A 13,246-nucleotide genomic window follows, 5' to 3' on the forward strand; every position below is an offset into this window, starting at 1 on the left:
AGTTATTCTGAAGAATGATTGTGCGTTACAGTGAGTAAGAAATACAAGGAATGTGGAGAAAGCAAACATAACAGATGTAAATGGTAGTGATAAGGAGAGATTAGGGGAGTAAAAAAAAAAAGTAATATTTTTAGTATTTATCAAAAGTGATGTCATTTAGGTTCGTCTCTTAATAAATCTGCATTTTTAAAATATTATCAACAGCTTTTTTTTTAATTGTGAAATACCTTTCTTTGCTCTTCCAGGATGATGAATTTGTTGTGTACAAAACCGCACAGGTTAAAATTAGATATGTTGTTAAGTTTTGCCTTCCTGAAGATCAAATAAAACCATTTCAGCCTGGAACTGGGGTGGAACTGGCGAAAGATAACAGTGAGCCAGAGTCACAATGTCATGTACAGAATGAAAGTAAGAAATATTTTCTGTTTGTACTCTTGGCTTGCTTTCAAAGTTCCCTAAATATTTATCAGAATGCTTTTTTAGAGTTCTTGTATGCAGCTAGCTTATTAAAAAATCATTTGAAGTTTATTTGTGGATGTTACCGAATTAGTTATGTGGCATCCATGTAGCATCTGTTTAACAGATTTCCTGTAAGCCTAATTACCAATGATAGTTGGAACTCCTCCTGTCACAGTGTGTTTCAAGAGAAGCACAAGAAGCACTTTTGCATAAATCATGAGATGGTCTTTTAATAATTCAAATGCAAGGTTTTAAACAAAGACCTTGTAAGACCTTGAAGACTTATCATGAGCTGGTGACCGTCAGCAGAAGCAGTGCAACACAAGTATTCATAACAAAAATGAGGATTACTTTTAATTTGTGTGTTCTGAGTTGCATAAGTAAATATGGACCATTGATATAGGATTAGTTTCAAACTTGCTTCCCAAATGTGCATTTCAAAAAATAGGTTTCTAATATTTCATAAACTCTTTGTTTAGGCTATGCGTTGCCAAGTGCAAATATTTCAAATACAGTAAGAACTGGTCTTCAAGACAAACTGGGAAATCCTGTTCCTCTAGAAGGCTTTCATATTAAGGCAAAGATAATAGACTTTGTAGCACAGGTAAAGTATGAGATTTATTGTTCCTTCCAATAAGTCAGTCCTGAAAAATTATTTCAGTTGTTAAGTAGTGTTTTAATCATTAAAAAATAAAATTAGAAAAAAAAATAAAAAGGCAATTCAATCTCTAAATGAAGGAAAATCTTGAAACTGCATGAAAAGTTCTTATTTGTAGGGGTGTGTAATCAAACAAGTGCCAAAAGCTCTTTGGTCAGTGAAAGGCTTGGCTTTATTTTTCAGTCTGTTTCTGTTGATGTGCAATCAAATCAGCACTGCAGAGAAACTTACTGCAGTAGCATATGCATTCTGTTTCCGTGTAAAGACCTTCTTTTTCAGCTGTTTGCCAGCTGAATTATAAACCAGTAAAAAATACCTAGGATGACTAAAAATTTCTGGAAATATATTTGTGTGTTTTGTTTTTAACTTTGGTTAGACAACCTAAATTAGCTGTTACAAGTAAAATATCAGTCAGTACAAAAGAACTTGCTGTTCTAGCTTGAAAATTAGCTATTAAAGGTTAGCCAAAATTAGCTAATAAAAGTTAGCCAAGCAAGCTAAATTTTTTGTTTGGTTGTTTTGTATATATGCCCTAAGAACGCATCCTGTCAAGACGCAGGCTTTTTTCTGTCCTGGGGCATAATTCCACAATCTCTTTCCCCCTGCAACTGAGTCCTGTCTGGGGCAGTCTTGATCATGCAAAAGCTGTGTTTCTACTGGATTCTGTCATATGTGTCTCTGTGCACAAACATCTGTATCCTGGGGTGTCCAGTGCTGAAGTAGTCTCATAAGAACAATTCATATTTTTATTTGTTGCTGAAGTCCTAAAAAAGAAAGCAGAGCAAAAACAGGAGAGTAAAGAGATAGAAGAACTGTTGTCAGATGAGTCTGTGCTTAAACTGTTCTGACACTCACCACTGTTGTCTGATCAGTCTGATCCCTTTGAACAACTGTTCTTCTCATGAGGGATCATCATTATTTTTTGGTTTGCTTTCCTATGGAATGAATTACTGCACAGTAGCATCTGTGCTACGACCCAGTCCACCAAAGCAGAAAGCAGTCTATAAAGCAGAGCTACAGAGCATAAACCAGAAATGATGTGATGGCAAGGGACAATAAGAACAGCAGCAAAGGCAAATGAGGAATTCTTGGGATTTTGTTAGGACGCAAGGGAAGTAAACAGAAGAGCAGATGTGAAAAGAAAGATGCAATCTGCTACCTCAGAGACAGAAATACTGTCAGTAGAAAATAGATGCTACACATACAGGCTTATACAAACATCCCTTTCAATATATCATAATATTAAATAAAACTTTTTTTTATTAGTTTTGTTTATTCTTCCTTCTTGTTTAGACATTACCGGCTTGAAACTATTACAGACTTATTGCAATGGTGACAACTTTTGCAGGCAATAGCTTGACAGCTCCAGCTCTGCATCATGTAACCTTTGTAAAGTCACGGATTACTCTTCTTCTGGAAGAGATTTGATTAATAATTTAGAGAGTAAAAATTCCACGGCTCCTTGCATTTTTGTGAGATATTTATTTGCCAAGCACCAGTGAATGTTATACCTTCATTTCTAATGTACAAATAAATCATCAGGCTGTGACATACATATTGATATTTTGCCATGCAATGCAGTTATGCTGTTTCTCTTACAGTATTGATGTTTTAATCACATTTTAATGTTACGGAGCTATAAAAAAAAATGTTCATTTCAGGTAGTAATATTTCAGACCTACACCAATCAAAGTAGTAGTCCGATTGAAGCTAAATATGTTTTTCCCTTGGATGATAAAGCTGCTGTTTGTGGATTTGAAGCTTTTATCAATGGAAAACACATCATCGGAAAGGTAAGATGTTACTGTACACTGCCTTTGATGTAGGTCCTTCAATTTCAAGATTTGAAAGCACTTATTTAGTAATAAAGCATACAACACCAAAATTAATTTTGTTTTCTCTCAAGTTCTTTGTTATTACCACTTGACTGTCATGCGGTAATGTCATGTAAGAGAATACTGTGTTCTGTATATAGAGATGAAAGTGTTCTGTTTATGGAGATGAAAACACTTATTTTGGAAAATCTTTCATAGGTTAAAGAAAAGAAACAAGCACACAGAGAATATCGTAAAGCTATCAGTCAGGGCGATGGAGCTTATCTAATGGACCAAGATGCACCGGTATGTTGAATATCATGGTTTCATAACCTACTTGAAAATTTAGCGTTTGTCAGATTACAGATAGGTTATCTGGGCATGTGTGAATATTCCCATCAGAATCTTTGCTCAATTATGTCTTTGTTGGGAAGCTGCTTTTTACTAGAACTTTCTTGGAGCATACATTTGATCCTTTTAGTAAACTGCTATTGTTTCTTCAAGTATGTTCCACGGCTTATATAAAACAAATATTTCTTTTAGGAGCTTACATTCTTAAAGAAATCACAGCTTTTTTTTTAATAAAAGATTTATTTATTTAGTTATTACTGATCAGTCTTGCCTAGAAATCTTGAAAAGATATCAAAAGTTTAATACTTATTGTCTTAGCATCATTTTTCCTTATACACCTCAAAAACCAAGTAGTGTTTTCTGTGTTAGCATTTAAATTGATTGTGCTGTACCACCAATTAAATTATTGTTTTGGAAAACATGGGCTTTAACAATGACATTAAATCTAGTCTCTTTTTTTAGGATATTTTTGTAATAAGTGTTGGGAATTTATCTCCAAACTCTACAGTTCTAATCAAAATCACCTATATCACCGAACTGAGTTGTCAGAATGGTTGTATCACTTTTCATATGCCTGCTTCTGTATCACCATGGCAACAGGACAAAGCACTGAATGAAAACACGCAGGTTTGTTAAAATACAATCTTAAAATAGCATCTTCTTTTGAAGCAAGGATTTTGTACCTAGGGGATTGCAGTTACACAAGAGAGTTCAGTAAGATCATGATTATCTTCCGTTTAATTTCTTCTCTTTTTATTAAAAGATAATTGTGTTTATCATTCTTGTCATAACAGGATTTTTAAAAAGCAATGTGAACACAAGCTTAGGAGTGCCATGATCAGTAGAAAGCCTGTAGTATCTCTGAGGATTTATTTACTCTTGCGGTACTTGAAAAGTTGACTTGAGTTGGAACACATTTAAACTAGATCTCGTATTTTGAGTTATCTGTTGTTTCTGTCCTTGCTGTTCCTCCTTTGGCTCGCAAGAAAATAGGCATTGTGTATATCCCTCATGAAACAGCAGCTGAGCATCTGCTGAATGCTGCTATTATCCTTCTCTGCCTCCTTTGAGCAGGTTTCCCATCTGTTTCTTTGGATGTCCCTGATGGCTCAGGAATTGTTCAGGTGGGAGGGGAGGTCATCTCTGTTTAAATGCTGGCAAAGAGCCAAAGGTTGTCCTTGTAGTCCTACTCCCTGTGAGATCATATAACTGTGTCGTATGTCTGACCGTTCAACAGTCATGCCTTCTGCTTCAGAGCTATATTATACTGAGTTCTGAAGTTCATTGTGTCTTTGGGAGAGCAGCATATGCAGGCTCATCTGAATTTTAGCTGCAGTGATGCTCAGATGACAAAGCCATATGAATGAATGAAGTAAACAGGGTTCCAGACAGTCCCATCTTAGTGACAGAATAAGAGAAAGGAGCTCCAGCTGGATAGAAGTGTCAGGGATTACATACAAATACTTCACAACTGGTGCAGTATAAGATTTTTTTCTTTTTCTTTTGTAGGATACAGTAAAGAAGGTTTGTGTTAGACAAATAAAAACAGTGAAGAAGTAAGTTGCTTTCATTAATACTGTAATTTGATTTATTATCAATATTTTTAAAACATTAAGTTAAAATATCTGCATTTAATGTTTTTCTTCTTATATGGAATATTGCATTATCAAGAGACTAGTTTAATGTTTAATTCTAATCTGTCATCCTTAGATAGATATTATCATAAATACTTCCTTTTGTTTCAGAGACATTTCTGTTACTAAGGATTATACATAAATTCCCAATTTAATGAGCCTACCTGATCTTCATATATGCAGTATCATTGCACTTAACATTTTAGCCTTTCTTTGCACTTGTATTTTAAATTTAAAAATACAATTACCTGAAACGACAATGTGGCTGGTAAAGTAAGACTTCTTGGAAACAGAATATGATAACTTAATTCCCGATAATGTTTCTGCATGTGGCTGTTCTCAACTGGAATCGCAAGGCATGTAGGTAGCAGTAGCAGTAAATGTGTCAAAACTTATGTTATTCAGGGAATTGAATTTTCCGTATTAAAATCAAATGAGAAGTGTTTTTCTTGAGCATGTCCTCTGTTCTAGCTGCAAAGCTGGCACAAACAACATCTGTTGTAATTTTCTCAAACTGTATTTAATCCTGAAGTAGTGCTCCATACTGCTACCTTGCTTTTATTCAGTACAGTTACTGTTGATTAGTAGTAATATTGTACTGATAACTAAAGATTTGGCACTATTTCTGGCATATGCATATCAGAAATAAATTCACATGTTCATATAATACACATCCAGTTGTAGAAAATATATTTAAAAATATAATACAATTTAATTTTAAGGTGAAGGGACAATTCAACCAGAAAATGTGAATAAAAATTGGGAAATACTTAAGAATAGTTACTGTGTGAGGATGGAGGTCAGGTATTACTACCTCACTTTTCAACATCAGATCCTAGAGATAGCAACACAAAGATATCCGAGTTAGCTGCAAACATTTATATAATGCTTAATAATATAATAATTTTTTCTTGCTTCACTCTGGTTCTGCAGCTGCTCTGGGACTGTGCATACCTATTGCATATTTTATCCACAAGCATCTTAAAAGATAATGGAGATGTGACTGTAAATAGAAAATAATTGCTCATATACTGTGCAGAAGATACACAGTTTCATGGTGAATTCAATAATATTGAGGTTAGGACTCTGAGTAGTCAATGACAGTTTTTAAAAGGGGCTATTTACCAAAACGTAAGACTGAACAATAGAAGGCTACAAATAAAGGAAATGTTTGCAGCCCTACACACCTACAGTCTGGGAGATGTTATCCTGCAATATAGTGACTACCAATAACCCAGGTTTGTGGTGAGTCAGCAACCTGGAATGAATAACCATTGTGATAGTGTGGCAAAAATGGCTAATTCAGTCCCAAGATACACAAACCAAGAAGCAGTGCAGAGAGCAGGTAATATTATTTTATGAGACAAGATTGGCTGAAATTGGCAAAAAACAATCTGAATACCTTAAAAAAAACAGTGGGGACAGAGACAGAAACCTGTCTAAATAGTTTAGTATTCTCCACTTTCATCCAATGAGTTTAAAAGGTCAGGAAACATAGCTCATTCTCATGGAGATGTTGTTGCATGCAGATTGATCATCGTCTTCCCTGGACCACCATTCATTTGTTCTCTGTTTTTAGTGGATTCTCCTTGGATATGTCTATTGAGATGCCATATAGCATTGAACGCCTATATAGTTGGACACATAAGCTTAAAATAAAGGTAAACTAATTTCCCTAAAATTGTGCGTCTGCCTTAGGAGTTCTGCTGTGTATTTGAAAATGAACTTTAATCCTAGGAAATGTGTGTTGTAGATCTGAGTGGCTTTGTGCCGTGTTCATTCTGAACACTGAGAGCTTCTCTGTTTTTCTCAGATGAAAATGTCTGTTGTGCTTGAATCCTTTTTGTTTCATTTGTTTTCATATTTTAAAACACATTCAGGAAAGTGAATGATATTTTAAATAATATAATATGTACATAGCAACTGTACCTTTTAAATTTTATATAATCTTTCTAGAAAAGACTTTTGGTACTACCCCTATTAACTGTGCTGTCATTATTCCCTGTCCTCACGAATGACAATTTTATGTTGTACAAGTAAAAAATATTCACTGTACCGTTATTAAACAAATATTTAAATGCCTATTTTTTCCCCTTCCAGAAAACGGAGTGCAAGGCTGTAATTAAGACTGTGAAAAACAGCCGCTTGGACAGTAGTGGCTTTGGTCTAGATATATGGATTTCTGAAGCCTATCTACCCCGAATGTGGGTAGAGAAGCATCCCAACCAAAACAGTGAGGTATGGCGTAACTGTTACACTGTTCATGAGATAATGCTGAATATGCTAAAACATAATAAACAGACACAGTTCGATTTGGATGGGTAGCCCATGAAGAAAGAACAATTTCACACCACAGACAGTATTCTATTTAATCTCCTTATTAAGCTGAGTATTCTTCAAAAACTAGTTTTCAGTTCCATAGAATCTTGTTGATTTTTATTTTATCCTTTGCCTTGTAATAAACTGAAAGTTGAGGCACTGTTTCAATGCAGTGTCCAATCATATTTCTGTTAAAACACTTTTTTTCTAACTGTCATGCTCCTGTTTGTATTTCATAGAAATGTGACTACACTGTTTGATGCAGATGTTGCACTTACAGAAACGGAAGTGAACAAATAAGTTGTGGCTGAGGCTGGAACTAAGTAGCTTCAGAGTCATGCAGTCTGTATTCTAACTAGAAAATAAATAACATTTTAAATCATTAAATTTGTAATAATATTACAATAATATTTGTAATAATATTTACAACTCTCACACAAATATTTATATAACCCAGCAGTGGGTTTTTAAGGCACACGGCCTTCTTAGAAGATTGTGTTCTGCTGTGGTTATTACTGTTGCAGTGATTATTTTCAAAGGCATCAGCTACAAACAGAATGTGACAAATAGCTGTGTCACAGAAGAGCTCATTATTACAACTGGAAAACATTAACAAAAGGTTGAATATGAAAGAAAAGAACAGTTTAACCTCTTTTTACCTTCATCCACTCCTTGCCTGAGAAATAAACACATTTAGAATTTAAGAGCATATCTTAAAATATGTGATTCCAGGTTATTAGAAACTGTTTCATCCTCCTCCATTTTTTGTGACCACAGCTGTTCTTTTCTGGTATAAAAGTGAAGTCTGTGGCACTTCTAGCTATTTTCAGATGCTTTTTGATTTTGAAAATGCTGCAGAGGTGAAATGTAAAGTCTTGGTATTAACAATCTCTCAATCCAATTCTGAAATTGAGTAAAAGGAGTAAAACGACAGATTAGATTGTTTTCTTTTTGACAATGATGTCTCCTATTTTTCTTCTTTTAGTAAGAATTGTTTAGTTTAAAAGGATTAGTTCAGGGACATTTGTTTCATGCCTTCAATAATACAGATATTCCCCTGAGGAAAGGAAAAAGAAAAACATTTCTGTTTGTGCTTCCAGACTACAAACCTTTCTGTGCTATTGGAAACATTTTCACTCCTTCCAGCATTTCATTGCTCCACTTTTGAATGCCTTTGTGTTTTATAGCATCTCTGTTCTTAGCAAGGACAATATGCATTTCTTTGCTTTGCATATATGTATTCTTTAATTCTAGTCCTTCTAACAAACTGATGGTGGCAGTGATGATTATAAAAAATAATATCTGTGATTTTTTTTTTGAACTTTGAGAACAGAGTCCAATGCTGTTTGCCGGAGAGTAAATCGGATAAAAACACTGAACATCATAATTCCTTTTTCAGTTATTCATGTGAGGCTTGAGGTATATGTAAAGGATAGAGAAGTTGCACTTCTCACTAAATGCGATTAAAATAAATATATTAACTCAAACTTTCAAATATGGCTGTATTTTGTTCTCATTCCATAATGAGAAAAATGAAGATGCTTGAGTACACTTCAAATGCAATAGCATTTGCTCACTGCACTGATTTTGTTTCTGTCTCTGTAGGCTTGCATGCTCGTATTCCAACCAGAGTTTGAAGCAGCGTTTGATGATGAGCAGCTGTCCAGTGAAATTATTATTTTATTAGATTGCTCAAATTCCATGGCAGGTGCAATGTTACGGGAAGCAAAGCAGATTGCCTTACACGCTTTGAAACAACTTCGTTTCAGACAAAATGTGAATGTAGTCAAATTCGGCACAAGTGAGTTTCTGTTTCCTCTTTAACTATGAGCCCCCTTTTACCTTCTTGCCAAGACTTAATTTTATGTGCATCATTATTATCAGACCAGCTTAATACACTTAACTGCAACCTGGAACGTGTAGCAGTATGCTATATTTCTGCTCTGATACTCTAGTCATAAAACTTAAACTTGTGTTTCCTCTGTGTTGCCACATGCTAAATATTTTAATGTTCCTAACGTCAATCTTTGTTCACAGATTTCATAGAATTTTCCCCATTTTCAAAGGGCATCATAAAGGATCTGGCATCACTAACCGAATTTATTACAGTAAGTAAATCAGTTTGGTTGTATTCTAAAGAATGTTGCTTTAAAAGGAATGCTTATCATTGCAGAAGTCATCCAACTTTTCATCCTGTTTTCTTTTTCTTTAAGCCAGCTTTTAAGATTATTTTTTTATATAATTTAGACTATAATTTAGACCTATTTTCCCTAGTAACAAGCACAGCCACATCTGAATATTAATTCCGTTTAGTTTAAGGTGATTGCTTAAGTTGTTATTTTGAAGCTAAGTAGATACAAGTGTAAGAACATTTTTTCAGTGTTTCCTCCTAAATTTGACTTTTGGAGTTCATGCCTCTCATTGCCTGCTCACAGCACAAGAGAGGAAATTATTTCCTTCACAAAATCACAGAATCACAGGATGGCTGAGGTTTGAAGGGACCTCTGGAGGTCACCTGGTCCTAATCCCTGCTCAAGCAGGGACACAGAGCAGGCTGCCCAGGACCATATCCAGGCAGTTTTTGGAGGTTTACAAGGAAGAGACTCCACAGCCTCTCTGGGCAACCTGTGCCAGGGCTCCCTCATCTGCACAGTAAAGAAGTGCTTTCAGATGTTTAGACTTCCTTCTGGAAATCTGTAATTTGTAAGTGAAGCCAGCATTTAGGCCAAAGGAATTTCAGTGACAAGAAAAAATACTTTTGGATGATTATTTGCTGTTTCTCACCTCTTAGGTATCAGAGGCTATCCAACAAAATGATCAGTTGGTGGATTTAGAAGGGAAACTAAAGAGAATCATCAAATCATAGAATGGCTTGGGTTAGAAATGACCTTAAAGATCATCTAATTCCAACCCCCCCCGCAATAGGCAGGGATGCCACCCACTGGATGAGGTTACCCAGGATCCCATCCAACCTGTCCTTGAACATCTCCAAGGATGGGGCATCCACAAGTTCTCTAGGCAACTTGCCTCAGCACCCTCTGAGTAAAGAATGTAATCCAAATCTCCCCTCATTTAGTTTAAACACATTCCCCCTTGTCCTACCACTTTCTGTCCATGTACAAAGTCACTTGAAAAACAGCATAATACACAGAGGAACTCCTTGTCACACTTGCTATTGGGGGTAAACTGTAGTTAGTTCAGAAAGTGGGTTAAACAAATTAAAAGATGGCTCTTAGATGGAGTAATCTGGATGAGAATTGTTCAGGACATCCCCAAACCACTGATAACTAAAAGCTCTGAGAATATTGTAGGAGAAGAATTTATAATTTTTCTTACATATCTTGCCTATGCATTGTTTTGCCTAAGCCAGAGAAAATACAGCATGATATGAACCTTAAACTCCATCTCTAAGCATAACTATGGAAGAGCAGGAACAAAATAAAATTTAAGAATTAACCATTTATATTTGGGAACTAGAAGAACTGTATACTAAATAATAAATTTTACATTATATGTTATTTAAAAAGGTAAGTTAAGCTCAAACTAATATTGTAATACTTTACTCTTCAGTCAGCTACTGCAACATTGGGAAACACTGACCTGTGGAAGACCTTACGTTACTTAAGTTTGCTATTTCCTTCTCGAGGACAGCGAAACCTTCTTCTTATATCTGATGGACACATTCAGAATGAGAGTGTGACGTTCCAGATTGTGAAAGATAATGTCTACCATACAAGGTTATTTACATGTGGTGTTGGGTAAGTACAAAGTTAGCCAGCAATTTTATTTTAAGTGACAGATAATTAATTTGAAATGTGAGGTGAATAAGCTGAGAACTGTCAGATGATTGAGTGTACTGTCTTAAATGTATGTATGAGTTTAGATTAAATGCAGAAATGTTTATAAGGAATTTCAGAGATAAGGTACCTACAATAAACCTAATTCCATGTGCAGGTAGCCTTACCTATTAATATCTTTCTTCATTATAACAACTACTATCTAAGAATATAATTGGAAAATATGAGAGTTAACATTCTAAAACTTAGCATTTCATGTTTTTGTAAAGTCTCATTTTGATAGTGGGATCTCAATTTAACATTAATAGTTGTATAATTTCATGATTTAATTTTCATTTGTTTTGTAAGGTGATGACTTAAAGACAATGAATGTAAAGAATGTAATGACTTAAAGACAATGAAAGCACTAGCTTCCCAAACCTGTGATGCATTTCACTACTGGAATGCAACAGACTTCACAATAATGTGAAGATAAACCTCCTCAACCCAAAACCAGCCTCTGCCTTTCATTAGGCAAAACAGGGAGTAACTACTCCAGCACAGTCAATGTTTTTGCTGAACAGCCAAATTCATGCTTCCTCTTCTCAAATGATGGCAGGCAGGAAGGATGATTTCTCTGACTACCTACCCAGAGTGGGGGAGCAGGAGCAACTGCTGCCACTGTGACTCAGCACAGATCTGTCACAGCGATGGCAATAGTAGCGAGAATGAAGTTTGGAAACATCTGGTATAGACTCTGGTATATGGCTGGCTATAAGATGCCATCTGTGTTAAAAAGAGTTCTTAGGAATCACAGGAACAAGCAAAACCTCACTGAAATTTGCTGTGATTTAGTTTAACTGTATAGTAACAACAAACTGGAAAGATGTGACTAAAAATAAAAATAACGGGTTACAGTTGCATGTTTCAGATTGCCAGGCTTAGATGGGAAGGAGTCAGAGAGCGTTAGCTTCTTACTGTATCCTGGGGAGGCTGGCAAGGACACATCAAAATAAAGACCAGTGGTGAGAGTCATGTTCTTCTAGAATGTTTTTAATGATAACTTCATCAGGGCTCTATCAGCGTTTCCTGGTTGGGAGCTGCAGGCCTCCTTCCAGCACTGCATGAGCACACTGCTCAGGCCATGTACCAAACATCCCAGTGCTCTTCCAGTGTAATCCTTCACATCAACACACAACAAAGAACAGATATGGTGTGTGCCCACTAACATGCTGAAATCCTTTCCAATGTATTTGCAGTCATGTTGTGTTCAGCATACTTTACATTAATATTACTGATATGACTGAACTTGTCCTGGGGACAGATTATTTTAGTGCTGACAGTCTGAGAGGGCATGGTTTTGAATGGTTCCTCTAGACCTATAACACTAATGGTTGACATTATTGTATAAGTCTACCTTCATGAGGCAGGATCTATTTAATATGTTCCATTGGTAAAGTAATAATTGGGAAAGAGGTGTAAAAGAGAAGCTCGCTCTCTGGTTCATACTTTTGTGTAGACAGAGTGTTTTCTAGAAGGTTGAATTAACAGAGAATACTACATTAGTTTTATCTCTGATAATTCTCAGCAGGTAAGTGGGGAAAAAAAATCACACAATCATACATGTAGAATGGTTTAGGTTGGAAGGGACGATAAAGATGATCTATTTTCAATCATCCTGCCATGGGCAGAGACACCTTCCACTAGATCAGGTTGAAAGGTTGAACAAATACTTTTAAATAGTGCAAGATTTGTACTTGATAGAGTTGTATAAATAGCAAATCTGTAAAAGAAAAAAAAAGCTTTTAAAAGGGCAGTAAACCTTTTTAAGTTCAATACGTTAAGTGTTCTTGATATAAAATACAATTGTACTGTTTAATTTTGCCTGGAAGGGATTTGGTGAGGATTCAGTAGGTTTCTCTAAGACAGTGGTGTGGTCCTGTTGAGGAGTGAATCTGCTATTGTCTGACAAAGATCCAAGAGAGAGCGTGCTGTTTCTCACCCACGAGAATTCTCATCTGCTTAATTGTTCTCCTGTAATCCTCTAGAAGCTCTCATTTGTCTGAATACCTATGATAGCTTCCTAGTCGTCAGACCATTAGCCTGCTGTTCTTTCAGGCTAATAAGTGTTATCATATTGGTTATGTCCATGTTGTCTAGAAAGTGACACTCCCTGTAACATGACTGTGCCCATACTACGTAGCTCTGCTGAGACTGAGGTTAATTACTCAAGAT

At 35.6% G+C, this 13,246-nt stretch overlaps 1 protein-coding gene across 1 annotated transcript in view; it reads left to right on the top strand.

The window, feature by feature from the left end:
* The window catches only part of PARP4 (poly(ADP-ribose) polymerase family member 4), a 44,572-nt gene that overhangs the window by 17,244 nt on the left and 14,082 nt on the right, over nt 1-13,246 (top strand). The window contains exons 13-23 of the mRNA XM_084305906.1: nt 246-408; nt 939-1,063; nt 2,779-2,910; nt 3,151-3,237; nt 3,745-3,909; nt 4,792-4,838; nt 6,496-6,577; nt 7,017-7,154; nt 8,841-9,036; nt 9,273-9,343; nt 10,806-10,993. Of these exons, the coding sequence (XP_084162032.1) occupies nt 246-408; nt 939-1,063; nt 2,779-2,910; nt 3,151-3,237; nt 3,745-3,909; nt 4,792-4,838; nt 6,496-6,577; nt 7,017-7,154; nt 8,841-9,036; nt 9,273-9,343; nt 10,806-10,993 (1,394 nt within the window). The remainder of the gene's footprint in view (nt 1-245; nt 409-938; nt 1,064-2,778; nt 2,911-3,150; nt 3,238-3,744; nt 3,910-4,791; nt 4,839-6,495; nt 6,578-7,016; nt 7,155-8,840; nt 9,037-9,272; nt 9,344-10,805; nt 10,994-13,246) is intronic.

The sequence above is a fragment of the Netta rufina genome, assembly GCF_964035555.1.
Source record: "Netta rufina genome assembly, chromosome: 1".
Taxonomy (NCBI): domain Eukaryota; kingdom Metazoa; phylum Chordata; class Aves; order Anseriformes; family Anatidae; genus Netta; species Netta rufina.